Source organism: Maylandia zebra, linkage group LG17, assembly GCF_041146795.1.
Source record: "Maylandia zebra isolate NMK-2024a linkage group LG17, Mzebra_GT3a, whole genome shotgun sequence".
Classification (NCBI taxonomy): Eukaryota; Metazoa; Chordata; class Actinopteri; order Cichliformes; family Cichlidae; genus Maylandia; species Maylandia zebra.
In genome coordinates, this window is record NC_135183.1 from 38,598,091 (window position 1) to 38,615,887 (window position 17,797).

At 43.8% G+C, this 17,797-nt stretch overlaps 2 protein-coding genes across 4 annotated transcripts in view; one reads left to right on the plus strand and one right to left on the minus strand.

The window, feature by feature from the left end:
• Positions 1-8,636, plus strand: part of tprb (translocated promoter region b, nuclear basket protein) — a 21,932-nt gene extending 13,296 nt beyond the window's left edge. Inside the window, exons 36-50 of the mRNA XM_012919810.4 lie at positions 283-479; positions 605-889; positions 990-1,144; positions 1,243-1,323; positions 1,582-1,770; positions 1,861-2,010; positions 3,530-3,623; positions 3,989-4,152; positions 4,251-4,342; positions 7,154-7,263; positions 7,345-7,443; positions 7,624-7,765; positions 7,917-8,038; positions 8,128-8,223; positions 8,500-8,636. Of these exons, the coding sequence (XP_012775264.3) occupies positions 283-479; positions 605-889; positions 990-1,144; positions 1,243-1,323; positions 1,582-1,770; positions 1,861-2,010; positions 3,530-3,623; positions 3,989-4,152; positions 4,251-4,342; positions 7,154-7,263; positions 7,345-7,443; positions 7,624-7,765; positions 7,917-8,038; positions 8,128-8,223; positions 8,500-8,546 (2,023 nt within the window). The 3' untranslated portion in view covers positions 8,547-8,636. The remainder of the gene's footprint in view (positions 1-282; positions 480-604; positions 890-989; positions 1,145-1,242; positions 1,324-1,581; positions 1,771-1,860; positions 2,011-3,529; positions 3,624-3,988; positions 4,153-4,250; positions 4,343-7,153; positions 7,264-7,344; positions 7,444-7,623; positions 7,766-7,916; positions 8,039-8,127; positions 8,224-8,499) is intronic.
• On the minus strand, positions 8,341-15,103 carry prg4b (proteoglycan 4b). 3 transcript variants are annotated; one of them, XM_014407322.3, is made up of 15 exons: positions 14,959-15,103; positions 14,773-14,852; positions 14,324-14,440; positions 14,050-14,172; positions 13,195-13,275; positions 13,009-13,068; positions 12,501-12,560; positions 12,198-12,416; positions 11,483-11,995; positions 11,013-11,099; positions 10,656-10,792; positions 10,413-10,569; positions 10,153-10,260; positions 9,279-9,407; positions 8,341-8,843 (listed from the first exon to the last, which is right to left on the minus strand). In XM_014407322.3, exons 2-15 carry the CDS (start codon positions 14,837-14,839, stop codon positions 8,740-8,742), a joined length of 1,962 nt encoding a protein of 653 aa, XP_014262808.2. In that variant the 5' UTR covers positions 14,840-14,852; positions 14,959-15,103; the 3' UTR covers positions 8,341-8,739. The 3 variants fall into 3 exon arrangements, with proteins under 3 accessions (XP_014262808.2, XP_004553883.2, XP_004553884.2); XM_004553826.3 differs by having other exon boundaries at positions 11,483-11,998; XM_004553827.3 differs by lacking the exon at positions 13,195-13,275 and having other exon boundaries at positions 11,483-11,998; positions 14,959-15,101.
• Positions 15,104-17,797: the final 2,694 nt, after the last annotated feature.

Genomic DNA, 17,797 nt, shown 5'->3' on the forward strand with positions numbered 1-17,797 from the left:
GTATTTAAAAAGTCTTACTCAGTATGCATCAATGCATTTCATGAGTTTTGTATTTGTCTTAATGCTGACTTTATTCATTTGACTGGTGGCTGGTCCACACTTGCACTTTTCTGAGTTTTTGCTGTTTGACACTCGTTTGGTCGTGCCGCTGACTTCTGCAATCTCAAAATGAAATGGCAGTGTAGGTGCCACGTCTGGACTTTGGAGGAGAGAGTATCATTTTCTTAGTGGATCTTTGAGGTCCAGAGAACAATGACTCATCCTAATGCTTGTCTCCGTCAGTGCCAGCACCTCCGAGCCTCCAACCGCCAACATTAAGCCTACACCTGTAGTTGCTACAGCCAGTAAACAGCCCGTCAACCCAGGGAACAAACCCACTCCGAGAGCAAGCATCAGGCCCATGATCACCCCAGCTCCTGTGCCCACTCCTACGCCCACTGCTACGGTCATGCCCACCACCCAGGTGGAGACGCAGGAAGGTAGGTTTAACGGCAAAGCTTTAGCTGAGCTGTTAGCGAGTCCGTGAGTAGGAAACTAACTGCAGGTTTGGTTTTTTTTAGTCATGGTAAAACCTGCAGTATTTGTAATTTTTATTCTTGGACAGTGATGCAGCCAGCTGAAGGGCCACCAGTGGAGCACGTGACCGTGTACGGCAGTGCGAGCGGCTCGGTGCGCTCCGCCAGCCCCAACGTCCAGACGACCTTAGCTAGCCCCATGCTCACTGTGCAGCAGACCCAGACACAGGCCACCGCATTCGTTCAACCAACGCAGCAGCAGAGCATGACCCATACAGAGCCAGCCAATCAGGAGCCACCGCCTGTGGCGATCGAGGCCACGCCTAGCTCGCAGGTGGAGCGGCCGTCAACGTCGTCCTCTGTGTTTGGAACCGGTGAGAGATGATGTTTTTGAAAGCCGAGGCGATATTTTGTTTTAGACGACGAGGTTTTTTCTTAATTCTTTAACCAATGATAGCCACACTTTCTCTCCAGTGTCAGCAACACCGGGGACATCAGCAATGTCCAAGCGTCCTCGGGAAGAGGAGGAGACCGCCAGTGTGGTCACTGACACTGAAGCCACTCAGGAGGACACCTCGCGGGCTCCCATATCAAAGAAGCTGCGCATTATCCAGAGAGTGGGTCCAGAGGTGAGGCTGGACTGATGCACATAAAACTCCATGGTTTTGATTGTTTGTTTGTTTGTTTTAAATTTGAGCGAATGTTGATGCGCCGGTTCTGATTGTAGGAAGAGGTGCTGGCCGAGGATAGCGCTGAGGCCGAGGGAGTGGTGCCGACAGACAGTCTAGACGGTGGAGAAGGAAGCCAGGTTGGCCCAAACATTTTTAGTTTTGTACATCAGCTGATAATTACCATCATTTAAATCTTTGCAGTGATTAAAAGTAAATAAATAGACTCAATCGCAAAGCTGCCAATGAGGATTTCATAATGTTGTACCATAAAACAGTTTTCACCATTGTAGCAGTACCATAAAGTAGTCTTGTGATAATGTTGTCACATTCATGCAGGAATTGTGCTGGTATCTAGTTTGCATGATGTTTTGCGTTGTCACTTTTTCGCCCCGCAGACGGAGGCGTTTTCCACGCTGGAGGATGGAGATGAAGGCACAGCCTCCCAGTCCCTTACAATGGAGCAAGAGGTTACCCTGAGCCAAAGCGAGACCACGCAACAACTGCAGCAGGAAGTGATCGTTATCGTAACGGACACAGAGAGTGACGAAGAACAAGAAGAGGAGGAAGACGAAGACGAAGAGCAGGTACGGCAGTTTTGTTCAATTTTTTTTTTTTTTTTTAAAGACGACATTTAAAACAGTGAAAATTTGTCTTACAAATTTGCCGGTTTCCAGGACTACGATGACGAGGATGAAGAAGATGAAGACGAGGAGGAGGAAGATGACGAGGAGGATGATGATGACGGAGAGATGGGAGAGGAAGGAGAGGACAGCAATGAGGGCAGCGGCGATTGCAACGAGCCCTACGAAGGAGACGACACAGAGGTAAGAGTACCTGCAGCTCCAGCTGTGACCTCTGCCACCCACACGCCGTGTTAACCCTTCCCACTCGCTGCCTTTCCCGCTCACACACTCAGTTTTTCCACACGCTCTCGTTTCACCGTCACTTACATGCTGCCCCTGTGTCGTAACGTCCTGTCTGCGCGCCTGTGTTGACTTTAGCTGTTTACATTTTTACTCGAGTCTTCGTTGCACATATTCAGTAGGATGAGTCAGTGTCTGCAAGGGAACAGCTAACGAGCTTTTTACTTGTAATCTTTGTGTGAGGTTTTGGAATAATGATACACGTGTTATATTCAAAGGCAGGTATCTGAACCAAGTTAAATAGAAACTATTCTCTTTATACACGATAGAAAATGTTAAATAGCAGCACGGATTAAACTATAAAATGTGTAAACAAAAACAGCTTAGTATTACTTGGGTAACAAACATGTACGCACAGTTACTGTCCCTCCATTTAGAAAGACGGATGCATCAGAGTGAACTTCATTCAACACCGACGTCGGGTTTGAATACATTTTAAATTAAAATGTATGAATGCTGTATGCATTTTGTTCATTCCTAAGTTGAGTTGTGAGTCTATACCAGCCAAAATACTGTTTTTGGTTATTAGCATTTAAAATATAAAGGCTCTCTAAAAGTAACACAGAATTAGCTGCCTTTCCAAAAAAAACCCAAAAACCTTTCAGAAGTAGTTACGGTTTGCATAAAACCCTGTTTACTGTTTCCCTGCCAGGCTTCTACACTTCTAATGGGCCAACATTTCTACACAGCTAGGGTTTGGCACGTTCTTGACAGCGTTTAAGTGCATTTTTAGCGTTTACATGTGGACGGAGATATTTTTCAAAACTGCAGTTTTCAAAAGTAGCCTACGTCCACACATACACGGGTAAGTTTAGTGACGGCAGCGGGGAAAAAGCTGTTTCTGTAACTGCATCTTGGCGCTAGACACCTCCAGAGAAGCAGCTGAAATTAACTTAAAGTCATTAAATTTTTGGTTTTATTTTGTTGTATTTATCTGCGACACCTTAAAGGCCGGTTCGTGAAAATATTGTCGGGCACAAACCGGTCTGTGGCGCAAAAAAGGTTGGAGACCGCTGCCGTAGAGGACGGGACCGTTCTTAAGAATCGATAAAGCCATCCGTAGTACCTGTTTAGAGTACAGGGAGGCTAAGCCGGACTCGCCTGTTAGACCACTGGACCGTCTCACTATCTGATTCAGAGTTTTTCTCTGTGACGGAGGTCAAACTTCTTCTTTTTTTTTAACCTCTCGGCTTCTCTCACGGTTGTTTTAGTGAATCATAATCTGCATGTGATGCTCTGCCAGTATACCCTGGCACTGCTCCGTTTTATGACCTTTCTCTTTCGGCGGTTCCTCTCACTCATCAAAGTTATGTTACTCGTTGGTCTTACCTTCGTTTGCCAAATTTAGCCTTTTTTAAACTCTGAGTGGTTTTGAATTTCTTCTTTGACTCGTTTCCTTTTATTTCCCCTCGTTTCTCAGGGAGCTGACGTAACGGAGCCGGGCACTGAGACGGAGGAGAGTCTGGGGGCGTCCGACTCCACCCAAAGGCCGGCGGATTCCCAGACACCCAGCTGTAAGCTCCAGGAAACCCTGTCGAATACGTAGCTGTGCCTCAGACTCTGCATGCGCTCACAAACCGTCCCGCCATCCAATTAGTATCCACAGTCTGCGATGACTGAGAAAGATGTCGTGTTGTGTTTTCTGTCTGAAAGCGGGCGTAACAAAGGTCACTGCTAAGAAGAGATTTGCTTTACGGGAAAAATAAGCAAATTAACCCGACTCACTTATGTTTTAGGTAAAAGGAGGTTTAAATGTCACAAGTAACTGAGATACTGATTATAAAGGGAGTTACTTTGTTTACATTTTTGGTGTTTTAAAGTATATTTATCTAAAATCTTATTTTCTCTTGTTCATTTGAACCTTTGAATTCTGCTTTAGTTGAGAGTGGCACAATGGAGGCTTTCTCTGCAGAGCAACCCACAAGTTCTGGTACACGCATGCCCCAGTCGCCACGGAGACCAGTGCATCAGCTGCCTTCACAGCGTATCCCAGTGCGCCGCCAGTCAGTGGGCAGACTTGCTCCCGGTGTGCCGGGCAGCGCTGTGAGTCACATCGAAAGGCTGAGAATTTACATCATGATACTCCTACGAACCTCTGTGTGAAACCTTGACCCCATTTTCTTCCCTCTTTCAATCTGCAGCAGCACTTTTTCGATGAGGATGACAGGATGGTTCCCAGCACTCCCACTCTGGTGGTGCCTCACCGCTCTGATGGTTTCGATCAGGCCATCCAGTAAGTGTCGCACACATCGGGCCGCAAGTTGGAACACAGAAAACCTTTTAAAGGTTTTAAGGAACTACACGTTTATACAAACAGTGAATCATGTCGAAACTTCTCCTGGTTTCATTGTGACCTGTAGTTTGTGTAATTCCACTGAAAAATAAATCTTGTCAGTGGAAAAATAAATATTTTGCAAATGTAAATTAGGCTGGTTGTATAAGTGCACAGCATTACACTAATACTCTGTTGATGCACCTTTTGATTTGTTCAGTTTTCTTGGGTAGCAGCTGGCGTGATACATCGTAGTGTAGTTTCCCCACTCTTTGTTGCAAAGCACTCAGATTATGAGGACATCTCTGCACCTCCGTCTTCAGCTCACACCAGTGACGTGGCTCCGGCTGGCTCATTCAAAACTTCAGTTTTCTGTTTGTTGTTTTTAAATGCATCCTCGGTCGTGTTGAAAGGGGAAATTCTTCTCCATGTGAACAAACAACACTTTGTTTTTGTGCTAAACGAACTGTTGGACTTGCAGACTAAAAATTAACCTTGGTCTTAAGGTTGGACGAATTTATCACCCATCGACGATAGGGCTGTTGGATATAACGATATATATCAGATGACGATGTGAAAACGTCTATCGTTTCATTTTACGCTGTCGTTTGTTTCGTGGTGTCGCAAAATAAACTTTTTCCGTCAATAATTTTTCGTTTTGATGTCACTGTAGAATTTCTGAAAGTTCTCTGATATGTAACATAACCACACTACGGACGGACAAGCGACTGTTTTATGCGTTGTCGTTGGCAACAACGACGGTAACACCATCGCGTGGCTCCGCCATCCATTTGATTATTTTTAACATAAACCTTTCACAATAAAGCTGAAGATCCTGCGGAGATCTTTCAAAATAAACTGAATTACGTGAAATATGATGCAGAGTGTTTACGGATGAGAAGCTAAAAAGAGCTGTCGGGTGCTAAAAAATAAACCTTAGAACAGGCTTTTGCCCGCAGCCGTGTAATAAATACTCACAAAGAAAACTGCAGCTGTTTAAACTTATGTAACACTCGACTCCAGCTACACGACGCGCAGCTGAAAACACTTCACGCAAGTTGAGCTGCCTGAGATTCACAAAATTTACAGAAAATGTAAAATGTTTGATTATATGTCGTTGTGACGATAAATGTCTGATATCGGGATATGAGATTTTGGTCATATCGCACAGCCCTAATCAACGATAAGCTGAGCCGTTCACCGGTCGTTTTTACAAGAGCGATTTATTTATTTATTTATTTATTTATTTGTCCTTGAGTAAGTTTGCTAATAAGGTTGGTTGAAGCTAAGGGGAGCAGTCAACAAAAAACGGTAATAGTGTGCAGCGATTCACTTACTCAAACTCATAACAGAAGGAAAGAAGGGCAGTGGTCTATGTTCAGAAAAAACAAAACATGTAATTTAAATTAAAGAAAACACAGAAGAAAAACTGGCTTTTTTCCATTATAACTGCGTTTATCTGTCTTACGCACTCAACCAAACAACAAATACCAAATTAAACAAGTTAAAAATCAAAAAGTTTCTTCAGGCGAACAGAAATTTAAAAAAAAAAATAAAAATCCCCAACTTTAAGTCTTTTGTGCAGTTTGGTGCATTTCAAAAAAGTAGCTGTATTATATTATTATTATATTATATTAATACTGAAACAAACAAAGTTTTCTAAGCACACAAATCAGTCTGTGCATGACTACGTTGCTCCTCCCCTCATAAAAGTCACCTGCGTGAATATATCACCTATCGTGATTTAATGGACTGATGAATGTTGGTTGGAAAAATTGTACATATAACTTGACCAGATCTCATCAGACAGAAACACATTGTTTTATACACTATCAGTCAAAAGTTTGGACACACCTTCTCATTTAATGTTTTTTCTCTATTTTCATGACTATTTACATCATAGATTCTCTCTGAAGGCATCAAAACTATGAAGGAACACACGTGGAATCATGTAGCCAACAAAAAATTGTGAAATAACTCAAAACATGTTTTAAAATTTAGATTCTTTGAAATAGCCGCCCTTTTGCTGTGATTACTGCTTTGCACACTTGGTGTTCTCTCGATGAGCTTCATGAGGTCGTGGTTTTCCAGCTCCTGGAGCATTTATCTGGGCTCTAATCTGAGGTGTTGTTAACTTGTGATCCGATGCTCGGATAAATTCGTCTTGTTCTTCCTTTTCTGGGCCGGTCCTCATGTGAGCCAGTTTCCTCGTAGCGCTTGATGGTTTCTGCGACTGCACTTGGGGAGTTTTCGCAATTTCAAACTGACTGACCTTCAGTAATGATGGACTGTGGCCTCTCTTTACTCAGCTCATTGAGAGAAGGGTTTGCAGCGCTGTCAACAAAGCAAAGAACGGCTACTTGGCAACAAATTTAGATTCCATAGATCTTACTTAATATATGTGATTCTTGAGTTTGTATCTACAGTGTGGAAAGAAGTAAAAATACAGAAAAATGATTAAATGGGAAGGTGTGTGTGTGTGTGTGTGTGTGTTAATGTTTTAATGGGAGGAAAATCTGCAAAGAACTACTGTGTTGTGTGCTACATTATCCTGTAGCATACATTACTGTAGTACAGCACGTGTATAGGCCACAAACATGCAGTCATGTAGAGCTGTCTGACTGCATCTCCTCAAACTGAGACTTGAGTTCGTATAAACCAGCCTTTATTCATTCAAACTTGATCATTTGCTTCTAAAATAAAATCTTAACTGGTCCGTTTTGGTCGCTCCACAGTCGCCTAATTCACGTTCGTGCTTCTTTTGTTTCTCAGCTCGCCACAGGTAGCTGGCGTGCCGCGCTTCAGGTTTGGCCCTTCAGAGGACATGCCGCAGACCAGCTCTTCCTCACACTCTGATCTGGGTCAGCTCGCGTCACAAGGAGGTAATCTACCAAATGTTAACCCCAAAGAACCATCAGTACGCACCACAGTCTCTTTAACTGCAAACTAATTCTTCTCTTCAGGTCTTGGGATGTATGACAGTCCCCTGTTTTTAGCCACTCACGAGGAGGAGTCTGGTGGACGCAGCGTTCCCACCACTCCGCTACAAGTTGGGGCTCCAGGTATTTGTCTGTCTCTGTCAGTCTGATGTGAAGGGATGTGTCCGTTAAAGCATGTCGCACTGCCTTTTCCCGAGCTTCCTCAAAACTATCTTTTCTAGGATAAGTGTGATGAAATTTGGGTTTGGGAGCACTACAAGTTACTGGAAAGTTGAAATTTGTTTTCATCTTTCTATCTTCCAGTAACTGTTTTCTCAGAAGTGGCTCAGTCCGACACAACAGAGCACGCCTCTCAGTCTGTTCCCATGGTGAGCACATCAACACCAGGAGCTGCCGGTGCAGGGGAGGAGAGAGACGACGTCTTCCTGGAGCCAGACACTGATCGGTGAGCCTCGCCCTCTCAGCAGCTTGTCACTCCTCGAACTTCTGCCTCTTTGAAACCTTTCGTTCCACTCGGTTTCAATAACTTCACCAAAATGAGAGAAGTTACGAAGGTCACAGTTTACATAATCCGAGGTGCATTTTGCTTGATTCAGGCCCGGTGCTGAAGTGTCGATGGACCCCGTGGTGTCTCAGGGCGATATGGAGGAGTCGAGCCAAGCGTCCGACAAGAGCAGCCTCCCCTCCACCAGCCAGGAGCCTTCCTCCAGCTCTGCAGGTGCACTGCAGCCTCGTGACTGTGCCGTTCCCCATCTGTTTTGTCTTTGTTGCATATTCAGTAGGTTATGTTTGTTTTTGTTTTTTTAGATACAAGCAGCGCTCCACCAAAACAGTCCCGGCCCGGGCCCAGCAGACAGCTCCAACGATGGCCGGACAGCCGCGGCGGCCGCATGAAGAGAGGAGGTAACGCGTTTGAAAGCTCGTGGTAACAGTGATGTAACACGAACGTTATAATGGGCACAAGACTGAGCAATGATTTTATTACTGCTTTAAATGGCCACTCATAAAGGACTTCAGACATTTCATTCAGGCTTTTATTAATGAAAAGCACGACAGGAAACACGGTACATTCATTGTGGTTATTCAGAACACATTTTACTGTCACCATATTTTTCTTTTTTATTAATTTTTTACATCAGTGCAGCAAACCCGTCTAAAAACATGCTTCCATCTCCACAGGTCAAGCTTTTCCGTCATGGAAACAGGGGAGAAGATTCGCCCGATGAAGGAAAAATCAAAGTGAAGAGCCCGTAGTTCCCTTCAGGAAAGCTCAGACTGATCTGTTGTTATGAAGCGTGTTTGGCTTTGATTTAGTTTCATTTTGTTAATGCGATTAGATACTTTCTTGTTATTGGGTCCATCCTGATGTGTTTTATGATGATTATAATAAACTTACAAAGCGAAAAAATTTTTGTTGTTTTACTGTGAACATCTGATGAAGTTGTTGGACTGCGGTGATGAGCCTGCCGCAGGAGGAGCGATGACGGGACGTTCACCATCCAACCTCACGTTGTAGGATTTTGCTGCAGAAGCAGAATAAACAGAAAGTTCATTAGACGATTACATTAATAGCTGATACTTACAAAACAATATTTTCCTTCGTGCCGCTCTATATTCAGGTAGACTGGCATGAACGCGGCACAGAGCTGTTTATCAACACGGTCGCTGCTACAGTTTGCAGCTCGTCCACGGACACCCGCCTGTTTTCTTACGCATCACCATTGAAATGGAAATCTTGACTGTGGGAACTGCAATAAATTTGAGCTGCAGGTGCACACCCTAACACACACACACATACGTGGTCCTTGTTAACGACATGCCGACGGACACGTGAAGGACATTCTGTGCTTCTGAAGTTGAGCAACAAAGGCGTGCGTAAACACCACTGCTGCTTCAAACACTGCCAAACCGCATGCTTTTATTCCAGCTCTGTAAACAGTGCGGTGTGTGTGACTTACGTCCTGAGAAGACAAAGTATCTGTAGCCCTCTGGTTCGGCGGTTGTGGGAACAGACACGGCGGCTGTGACGGCGGGCGGGAAGCCTCTCCAGGAAGTCCGAATGTTGATGACCGGTCCTAAAACGGGGGCTGGAAATGAAACGATCCGGGTTAAAGTTGTGCCATGAAGCCAAACCGTACTGGCGTTGTCCAGTGCAGTGTTTTTGTTTTGTGAACAAACCCTTGTTCATCCCATAAACCGTACGATGGGTGTTTGTTTCCATTTTGCAGTTATTTGCTCCTCTCCACCAGCTATGACTCACTTTTTCGGTGCAGTGTGTGCGCTGCAGCTCGTGTACACGTTTAAGCCAAAGTCTAAGCATGGAGCCAGTCATACGTCTGTAAACACGCTTAACAATAGTGAGGATTGTCCGGGGTTCGCTTCACGAAGTTCACGCACAACTATTGTAAAAGTTAGTGTGCACAAACATAAAGAGAGGTATTAAGTTGTTCTTTATGAGTTATAGAGAAAGGGAAAATGTTCAAATTCAGTGAATGGAAATTGGATTCATACTTGTTGGATTCTACATTAACTTTTTAAAAGTGGAGGCAAAGTTGTTGAACCACAAAAACACAATGATATAATGTGGTGTAAATATTATATCAGAAATGTCGTTATTATTACTGCAGATTATCAGTAAGGAAGCTGATTGAATGCTGACCGATAACTCGTGGCGAAGGGGCGGGATTACTTCCTGCTCTTCTATATGTAACTGAATCAGAACAGGTAACGGTGAAATGTTTTGGCTTTATGTTGTGTAGCTGTGTCTCTTCTTTTCTTTGCTAAATGAACTTTGTATATTGTTTACATGATCGAAATAAACTGATTGGTTACCTGCTTGTCGAACTACTCGGTTGCGGACTGTGTAAACGGCATACTGGACTTTCTTGCCACATGTTGGCCTGACACCAGCCTGGTATGAATACTTCTGAACCATTCCACCTAGAGGAAAAGAAAGTAAACATCTTAAAACCTTTTTATGTGTTCAAAACAAACATTGTACACATTGTTTATTACAATTCTCTTTCTGAAGCAATGAACAGCAAAATCTATCTTTTCTGGTAGTTTAATAAGCTCCGCCCCCTAATTTTTACCTCTCTTGAAGAAGTAGACTGACTCTGCCCTCCTCTTGTACTGGGGCACCGACAGGGCGGCCGTGATGTGGCCCCGCAGCCCGTCGAACCCCGTTGTAATGACTTTGGGGTAGCCGGGGTCCAAAGCGTCGTTTTCAAATCTCCAGTACTGACTTCCCTGTGAACACCATGCAGTGTTAAACTCTGGGCAGATAAAGGGTAACGCTGTTCGCTCAGTGGTTCTGCTGAGATTGGTCCGTTTACCTTGAAAATGTACGTCTTGCCCTGGCAGTTACAGCGGGTGAACACGGTGTCAATGGGTGACGGGACGCCCCACTCCTGGGTGATGCCTCTGGGTGGACCTGGCACCCTGTTACTATCCAGCAACCAGAAGTAGTGACCTGTAAAAGTGATAATATCACTATATAGGGTTTTAGATAAGCTATTGTAACATTGTAATTTCATTCTCTCAGTTTAATGCTTCATAATAATTTCCCCTCAGTTCTCCCCGTCTTCAATGCATTCCGTTAGTTTCTCTCTTATATGCAAATCCACTGTTGTTGGACTGGGATGACACGACTGATCCTTTTAGAGTTAAACCTGCACAGGAGCTGCACTAACCTCTGAACACCACCATTGTGCCGTTCCTCAGTGTGGTGACTCCACTGACGGGCCGCCCGCTGCATAGGTTTGTATCGTTGCTGTCATCTGGGGAAAGTAAAGACACCCGTGGGAATAAACACCACCCACCACGTAATCCCAGACTGTGTTTCTGGGCGTTGACTGTCATTTTCTGCTGTTTTTGTGAGCTTGTTTTCACCTCTTAAATGTGGCTGAACTTTACTTCCAATTTCGGAGGAATGTCAGATTTATTTACAGCGTGAGGGAAAATGAAAAAACAACTGAGCTCATAAAACTGGTAGCAGCCTGTGATTACACGTAATCACAGGCTGCGATCGTGCCAGACTCGTAAAACAAATTAGATTTTGGGAAATTTTGGTACTTGTGCCCATCACAGAGTGAGTCCCTCAGGTGTTTTCTGCATGTGACATAAAGAATCTGGTCAAATTATTTTTTTTAAACAGTCTTACCTGCTTGGTAATCTCCTGTATCGTCTATATTCTGGGTTTCCAGGGGCTTCGTGTCAGGTTTAGAAGTGGGCTTAGCTGGGTCTGGCTCGTATGGCTCTGGTTTTTCCACAGGTGGAGTCGGCTCTGGTTCTTGAGCCCCGGTGGGTTTGGAGGTCTGCAGATCGTCTGTGGCAATACTCCACGCTGCAGTTGTGGGTGAGGGAGCGTGGGTGGTCACAGCTTCAACCATTGATATCTCCTCAGATCCCACTGAGGAAGCACTGGTGGAAGGAAGAACTGAAGGGTTGCTTGCAGTGACATCCTCAGGGTGGCTTGCAGTGGGTTCCTCTGGGATGGTTGAGGAGGCAGAGGTGATGGTGAGCAGTGAGTTATCTGGTTCATCAGAGGGAAAGACAGCATCCATAATAGCCACTGCTGGTGTCTGCGCGTCCAGCTGTGGGGAGCTGGTTGAAGAACTAGGCTCGACTGAGGGTACTGAAGTTGATGTTGGCTCGCTGGAAATGTGGTCAGCTGCTGCTGTGAGCAGAGAGAAAGTCATATCACTGTAAATCAAGTCTTTTAATCGATTTAATAAAATAATTAAATATCAATTTGCATATTTTAGTTGCAATTTGTATCTTAGTTGCTACATTTGAGGTTTTTTTCTGCAATCTATTGCTAAAGTAACTCACAAAAACTGTATGAATCAAATACCATAAACAGATATCTCACATACTCGTGCTGTCACTCGGGGCCTCTGCAGTGGTGCTGACGAGGTCGTCGTTGTCTGAAGGAGTCCTCGCTGCAGTCGGGGTGGCCTCGGTGGAAATCTCACCCAGCGGGTCGACTGTGGAGAGCTCATAGTCACTGCTGATCTCCGGGACTGGACTGGCCTCCAGATCTTCAGGTTCAGTTTTAGAAAAGTCTTCAGTGGGAAAGATCGGGCCAGACACATCTGTGAGAATGTGACGAGAGCGAGATGAGGTGCGCACTTGGACGTAAGACTTGTGTAACTTTATTGGGAAAGAGCTTTGCTCACCATCAGTGGGATCATCTGGTGGATGTGATGTTGGACCGACCGGAGGAACTGAAGAGTCATCTGTTGGCAGCAGCAGGGTTCACACAAACAGTTTAATCATTTAATCGGCCATCTTTATTTTTCCTACATGTCCTCCTCCGGACTCTGGATGCAAAAGTGTTCAGAGCTTTGATTGAAGAAAACTCCCAGAAAATGTCCTGTCCTCATTTCTGGCATCATTTAGCGCTTTCCTCTCTTGTGACTCAGCCCAACCCTCCCACACACAGTCCACTCACAACAACCTTGTGTTTCATTTGGCCTGTGAGGCTAATGCCCCTGGATTTAGCCCCGAAAATAAACCACTGTGACAAATTCACAGCCATAAACATCCTCCTGACGTATGCGTTTTAAAATCCACCGAATCAAGTTCACGACAGTCATCAAAGTGACTGAGTGAGCATTTGTTCCTGTCATTAGAGCCAAATGTTGGATAGCTTTCTCTAGCAAAGTTCAAAAAGAGCAAACTCACCTTCATCGTTTCCCTCACTGAACGTAGAAAGCTGGTCTGTTGCCTCTTTCAAAGTTTGATCTGTGGGAACGTTCACGAACGAGAACAAAAATCACCATTATTGGTGTAGCCCCCATAAAATCTGCCTTTAACCCCAAATGACTGAAAATCTAGGAGGAATCGAACCTTTTACCAAGAAAAATATACCTTTGGATTTGTTATCATTTACATTATTGCATGAACTAGTCTTCTTTGCTGCTGCAGCACTGGCCTCTCCACTGTTCTGTTCTGCAGCAATTACCAAGACAGAAATTATTGTCAAACGTTGCATCGTTGCAGATTACTGCATGCGCTGCATGCTGCGGTTATACTGCCGTACTGTGCATGCTGGTGATGGACATGCAGGCAGAGTTAGAGTGGGGATGTCACATTCATCCTGGATTAAGGAGCTTGGAAAGAAAAACGTCTGGATGTTTAACCTCTCAGCCGAGAAGCTTCTTCAGTTCTAGGGTCAAATGGTGGAGAGTCCCAGAGCCCCCTTGGTGTGGTAAGCCCCGCCCTCTGTTCAAAGATGGTTGTTCACAGTGGACATAGATGTTTCTGTCAAACCATCTGTCTTCTCTTTCCAAAATGTGAACATTAGCATCCTCGAGAGAGTGACCTTTGATCTTTACCTTTGTCCCCACCATTTGACCCTAGAACTGAAGAAGCTGCTCAGATGAGAGGTGAAACGTCTTCAAGCAACTTAAAGAAGTCCAGACGCTTTTCTTTCCAAGCTCCTTAGACTACGATGACCTGGATGACTGAGAACCTTCACAGACACATTCATCCTAGTATCTTCCTCCCGTTTGTGCACAATATGCGTCACAAATTGCCATAATTATATAATAACAACGTGCATGAGCTGATGGTATATTATATTGATGACTAAATGTAATCTGTTACATAAGGGCTGTATGACTCCACAGATGAACTAAGGATGATGATGAAATCTATCTGTTTAGCATGCATTAAGAATCCCTCACATACACACAGGAGTTGAATGAGCTAGAAAGGACCAACCTTGTGCATCGCAGTGGTTCTTGTAGTCCGGACAGCACTGGTTGTACGTTATGCAGTCAGAGTCACAGCTACACAGCCGGCCTCGTTTGAAGTTTTCTCCACAGCGCCCCTTACATGAGTTTTCTGTTGCGCACAAACATCATAATAGACGCACAAACACAGTGAGACTGCACAGCTGGTTGTTAGACGTTATTATATGTAAGGGTTCAGCAATGGTGACCAAAAATCTCAATTCTGCTGGATGGTACAGATCCAAAGAATGAAAAGGCCTCACTTGTGGTGCACTGAGATTCATAGTCGTTGCAGCACTCGCCATAAGACAGACAGTTATAGTCGCACTGGCATCTGTAACCCCTGTAGTACTCGCCACCGCACCGTCCTCTGCAGCTCGCTGTCAGTAACAGTAAAAGAAGGATAAATGTCAGAGGCAGAGGGTGCAGCGATGAGACGACACGTGCGCTCCTGATGTGTCCCGCTTGAGGGCACAGTCTGTGCAACCCTGCCAGAAATTGATTTCTGCTGTAGTGACAAATACATAAGGTACACATAGGTTCCCCCTCAGGTAAATAATTATTTAACAGAGTAAATATGAACGAGTACAAGCAGAAAAAACCTGAAGCATTCCAGGAAAGGCTTTCATTAAAAACAAATGAAACCAAAGAATATTAAAGAATGGAAACCAGTTTAATGTTTCCATGTTACAGGATGCCAGGTTATACTCACTCTGAGCGCCACTAAACGTCAAAGCACAAGCCAGAAAAATAAGCGCACAAAGTAGTGTGGAAGACATCCTCCTGTAGAATCTGAAAGTAGACACAAAAGCACGCACACAAACTCCATCATATTTCCAGTGATGTTTCTGACTGATGTGCCAAAGAGGGACAACACGGGAACAAAAACGTGGCTTACCTCGCCGGAGCCTCGGAGCACTGCTGAAGGTTCGGCTCCGCCTGCTTTTAAAAGGCTGAGAGCTGCAGTGTGACCTCCCATTAATTGGCGGATCCTGTCTAATTAAATGTGCAGTGATCTCACAGGCTGTAGGGAGGGTCCTCCAGTCCAGACTGCAGGTCCAGACAGCATGATTCGCCACAAACAGCTGGAAGGACATCAAAACACGTGTGTCGGACTTTACACACTTCCGAGCAAAAGAAGAAGAAAAAAAAGAAAAGTGTCTGAACCCGACTGTTCACAAGTAGGAAATTCTTTTAGCTTCATCCCAGACTTTAAAGCTTCCAAATAAAAGTCACATGGACACTCAAATAGCAGCTGGCTGTTTTCTGTATATGTTCTATATATCTGTTTATTGTGAATCTGATTTCCCCTTACAGCTGCCATCTATTTTAGAATAAAGCACATACGCACTAAAACTATTCTTAGACAATTTACATTTACTACATCTTTGTTTTAGCAATTATTAAATTATAGATCAAGAGTAAAATCATATTAAATCCTCTCTCCCCCTGTTGGCAGCTGAGTTTCTTGTCACTGCCAAAATAAATAAACTCCTATATTCACCATTTGTACTGTTAAATATGAGGTTTACAGGTGTTGAAGGCCAAAAAGCTGCAATGACAGTGCAAGAGAAGGAAAACAGGGTTGATTTAACGCCTCCTGACCTTCAAGTTGGGGACATTACTGTAGCATTAGCAGCGTCTCAGTAAAAACATGTTTATCTTTAGTATTTAAAGAGGCTGTGACTGCGTTTGGCTGTAACTCCCTCCACCCATAATCAACTTATTCTCTACACTCTTCCTGCTCTGCTGCTGTAACTGGAATTTACAGTAATTTATTAAAGTTACTGTAAATTAATTCACAGCAAATTCAATGTATTTGAATTCGTCACATGTTACTTTATTTCTCTGTATTTTCATTAATAGAATGTTTATTGTGTTTTCATGTAAACTGTTGCAGGATTAACATCGTTTAAAATGTACACCTTTACCTGTAAAACACAGATAGAAAGAAACCTACAACAATGTAGCTTTATTTCTTTTTATTTGTTTGTTTGTTTGTTTGTTACTTTCTTTGTAAGTGGAACAAACAGCATCCTTCTTAACAGACAAGACATTTTAATAATTTGAGCCTCGTGTGGCTGTTGTGACGGACCGTATCATGCATGTGGTATTTTTCCATCATGTCATGGTTCAGTTAGAGGAAAAGGGCTCATTAGTACGCTCCTGTCAACCCAATAATAACAACAGGATCTGGTTGAAGTGGCCGAGCCGACCAAACAGTCGGGTCTAGCAGACATCACAGGAAACATCAGCAGAAATATTTCTCACTCATATACTGTGAAATGAGATTGATTAAACCCGCTGATCTTAATTTAAGAACAAAAAAACAACAACCCAGTGACAGGAAAAGAAAAGAAGTGCAAGCTGAACATTTTAGAAAGTAGAGTAAGCACGCCCCCGTGTGTCTGTAACCTTCAGTGCAGCTTTGTATAAATGTATAAATGTTGAACTCATGTAGAAACCAACTTAATAATAGTTGGATGCAATGCTCCCTCTAAGCTGCGCGCGTGCGCACTGCGGGCACGGTCTCTGCGCACAGAAAATCTGCGTTGCGCACAAAAAAAAATCTACCTGAATTGAAATTAAAATTAAAACTTTAACAATTCTGTTTTGCAGTGTTAGTCAGTGAGTGACTGGCTGCTCCCGTATGGGATTAGAGCGATGCCACCTTATCCCACAGTCCAAGCCACAGACGGAACAACTGACGGACAAAGTGTGGACTTTATACCAGTTTTTAAACTGTGTTGATCGGCCACGTAAAACCAGAGTTATGATAAAAATATCTGCAGTGTTTGTTTTTCTTCCTGAATACTGTCGTTGTTTATATTTACTGCGGGAAGAAACGGTAAAAACTGCGTTTGATAAGGAAAACGCTCAAAAGCCTGTGAGCAAAGACAAAAACACCCTCCAGCCTTTCCTATTGGTGGAAAAATGTACCATGTGGACCAATCAAAAATGATATGGCAACATGACATTTAGTTGTTTAGGAAGGGGGAAGTTTTAGGAGTGAAGGCGTGTTTGAGATGTGAGAGATTTGCGAAGTTAGCGCAAATCTTGTGTAGTCAGTGTGTAGTGCATTTTCATTGTAAGTGGGCCAAAGCAGTTAATTAAAAGTAGTCTAACATAAATGTAAATGCTGTAATTTGATTATTTTAATAAACATGTAACTTGCATGGATTGGATGCTGGCGTGACCACAGTGCACACGTCTGCTGCTGCTCACAGTGGTCCATGGGGCCGCTCAGGGAGTTTGTGCGTTCGCTCAGACACATGAAACATTAGAGGGAACTTTGGTTGGATGGTTAAAAGGTTTCCAGCGTTAGAGATATCTTCTCTTAAACCTTATTTCAGAGTGCGGTTTGTTTTTAGTTTAGAAATGTAGCCCTCCTGCAGGGCATCGAAACCAATAATGTGATACCTTTAAGAACTGAGTAAAAAAATATATAATTTATCTGGATGGGCAGCAAATTAATTAGTTACACCGATGGCAGAGGCAAAGATGCTAAAAGTGAGCGAGATGGATAAGATTAGAAATGAGTATGACGGAGGGACAGCCTGGGTTGAGTGGGGAAAGTGGATATATTAGACAAAGGATGCTAAAGGCTGCTCGGCAGGAGGAAAGAGGAAGACTAAGACTGTAGTGAAGGAGGACGTGTCCTGCTGTGACAGAAGAGGATGGTAGGGATAGGGTGAGATGGAGGGAGAGGATCTGCTTCCTTGTCTCATCCAAAAAAT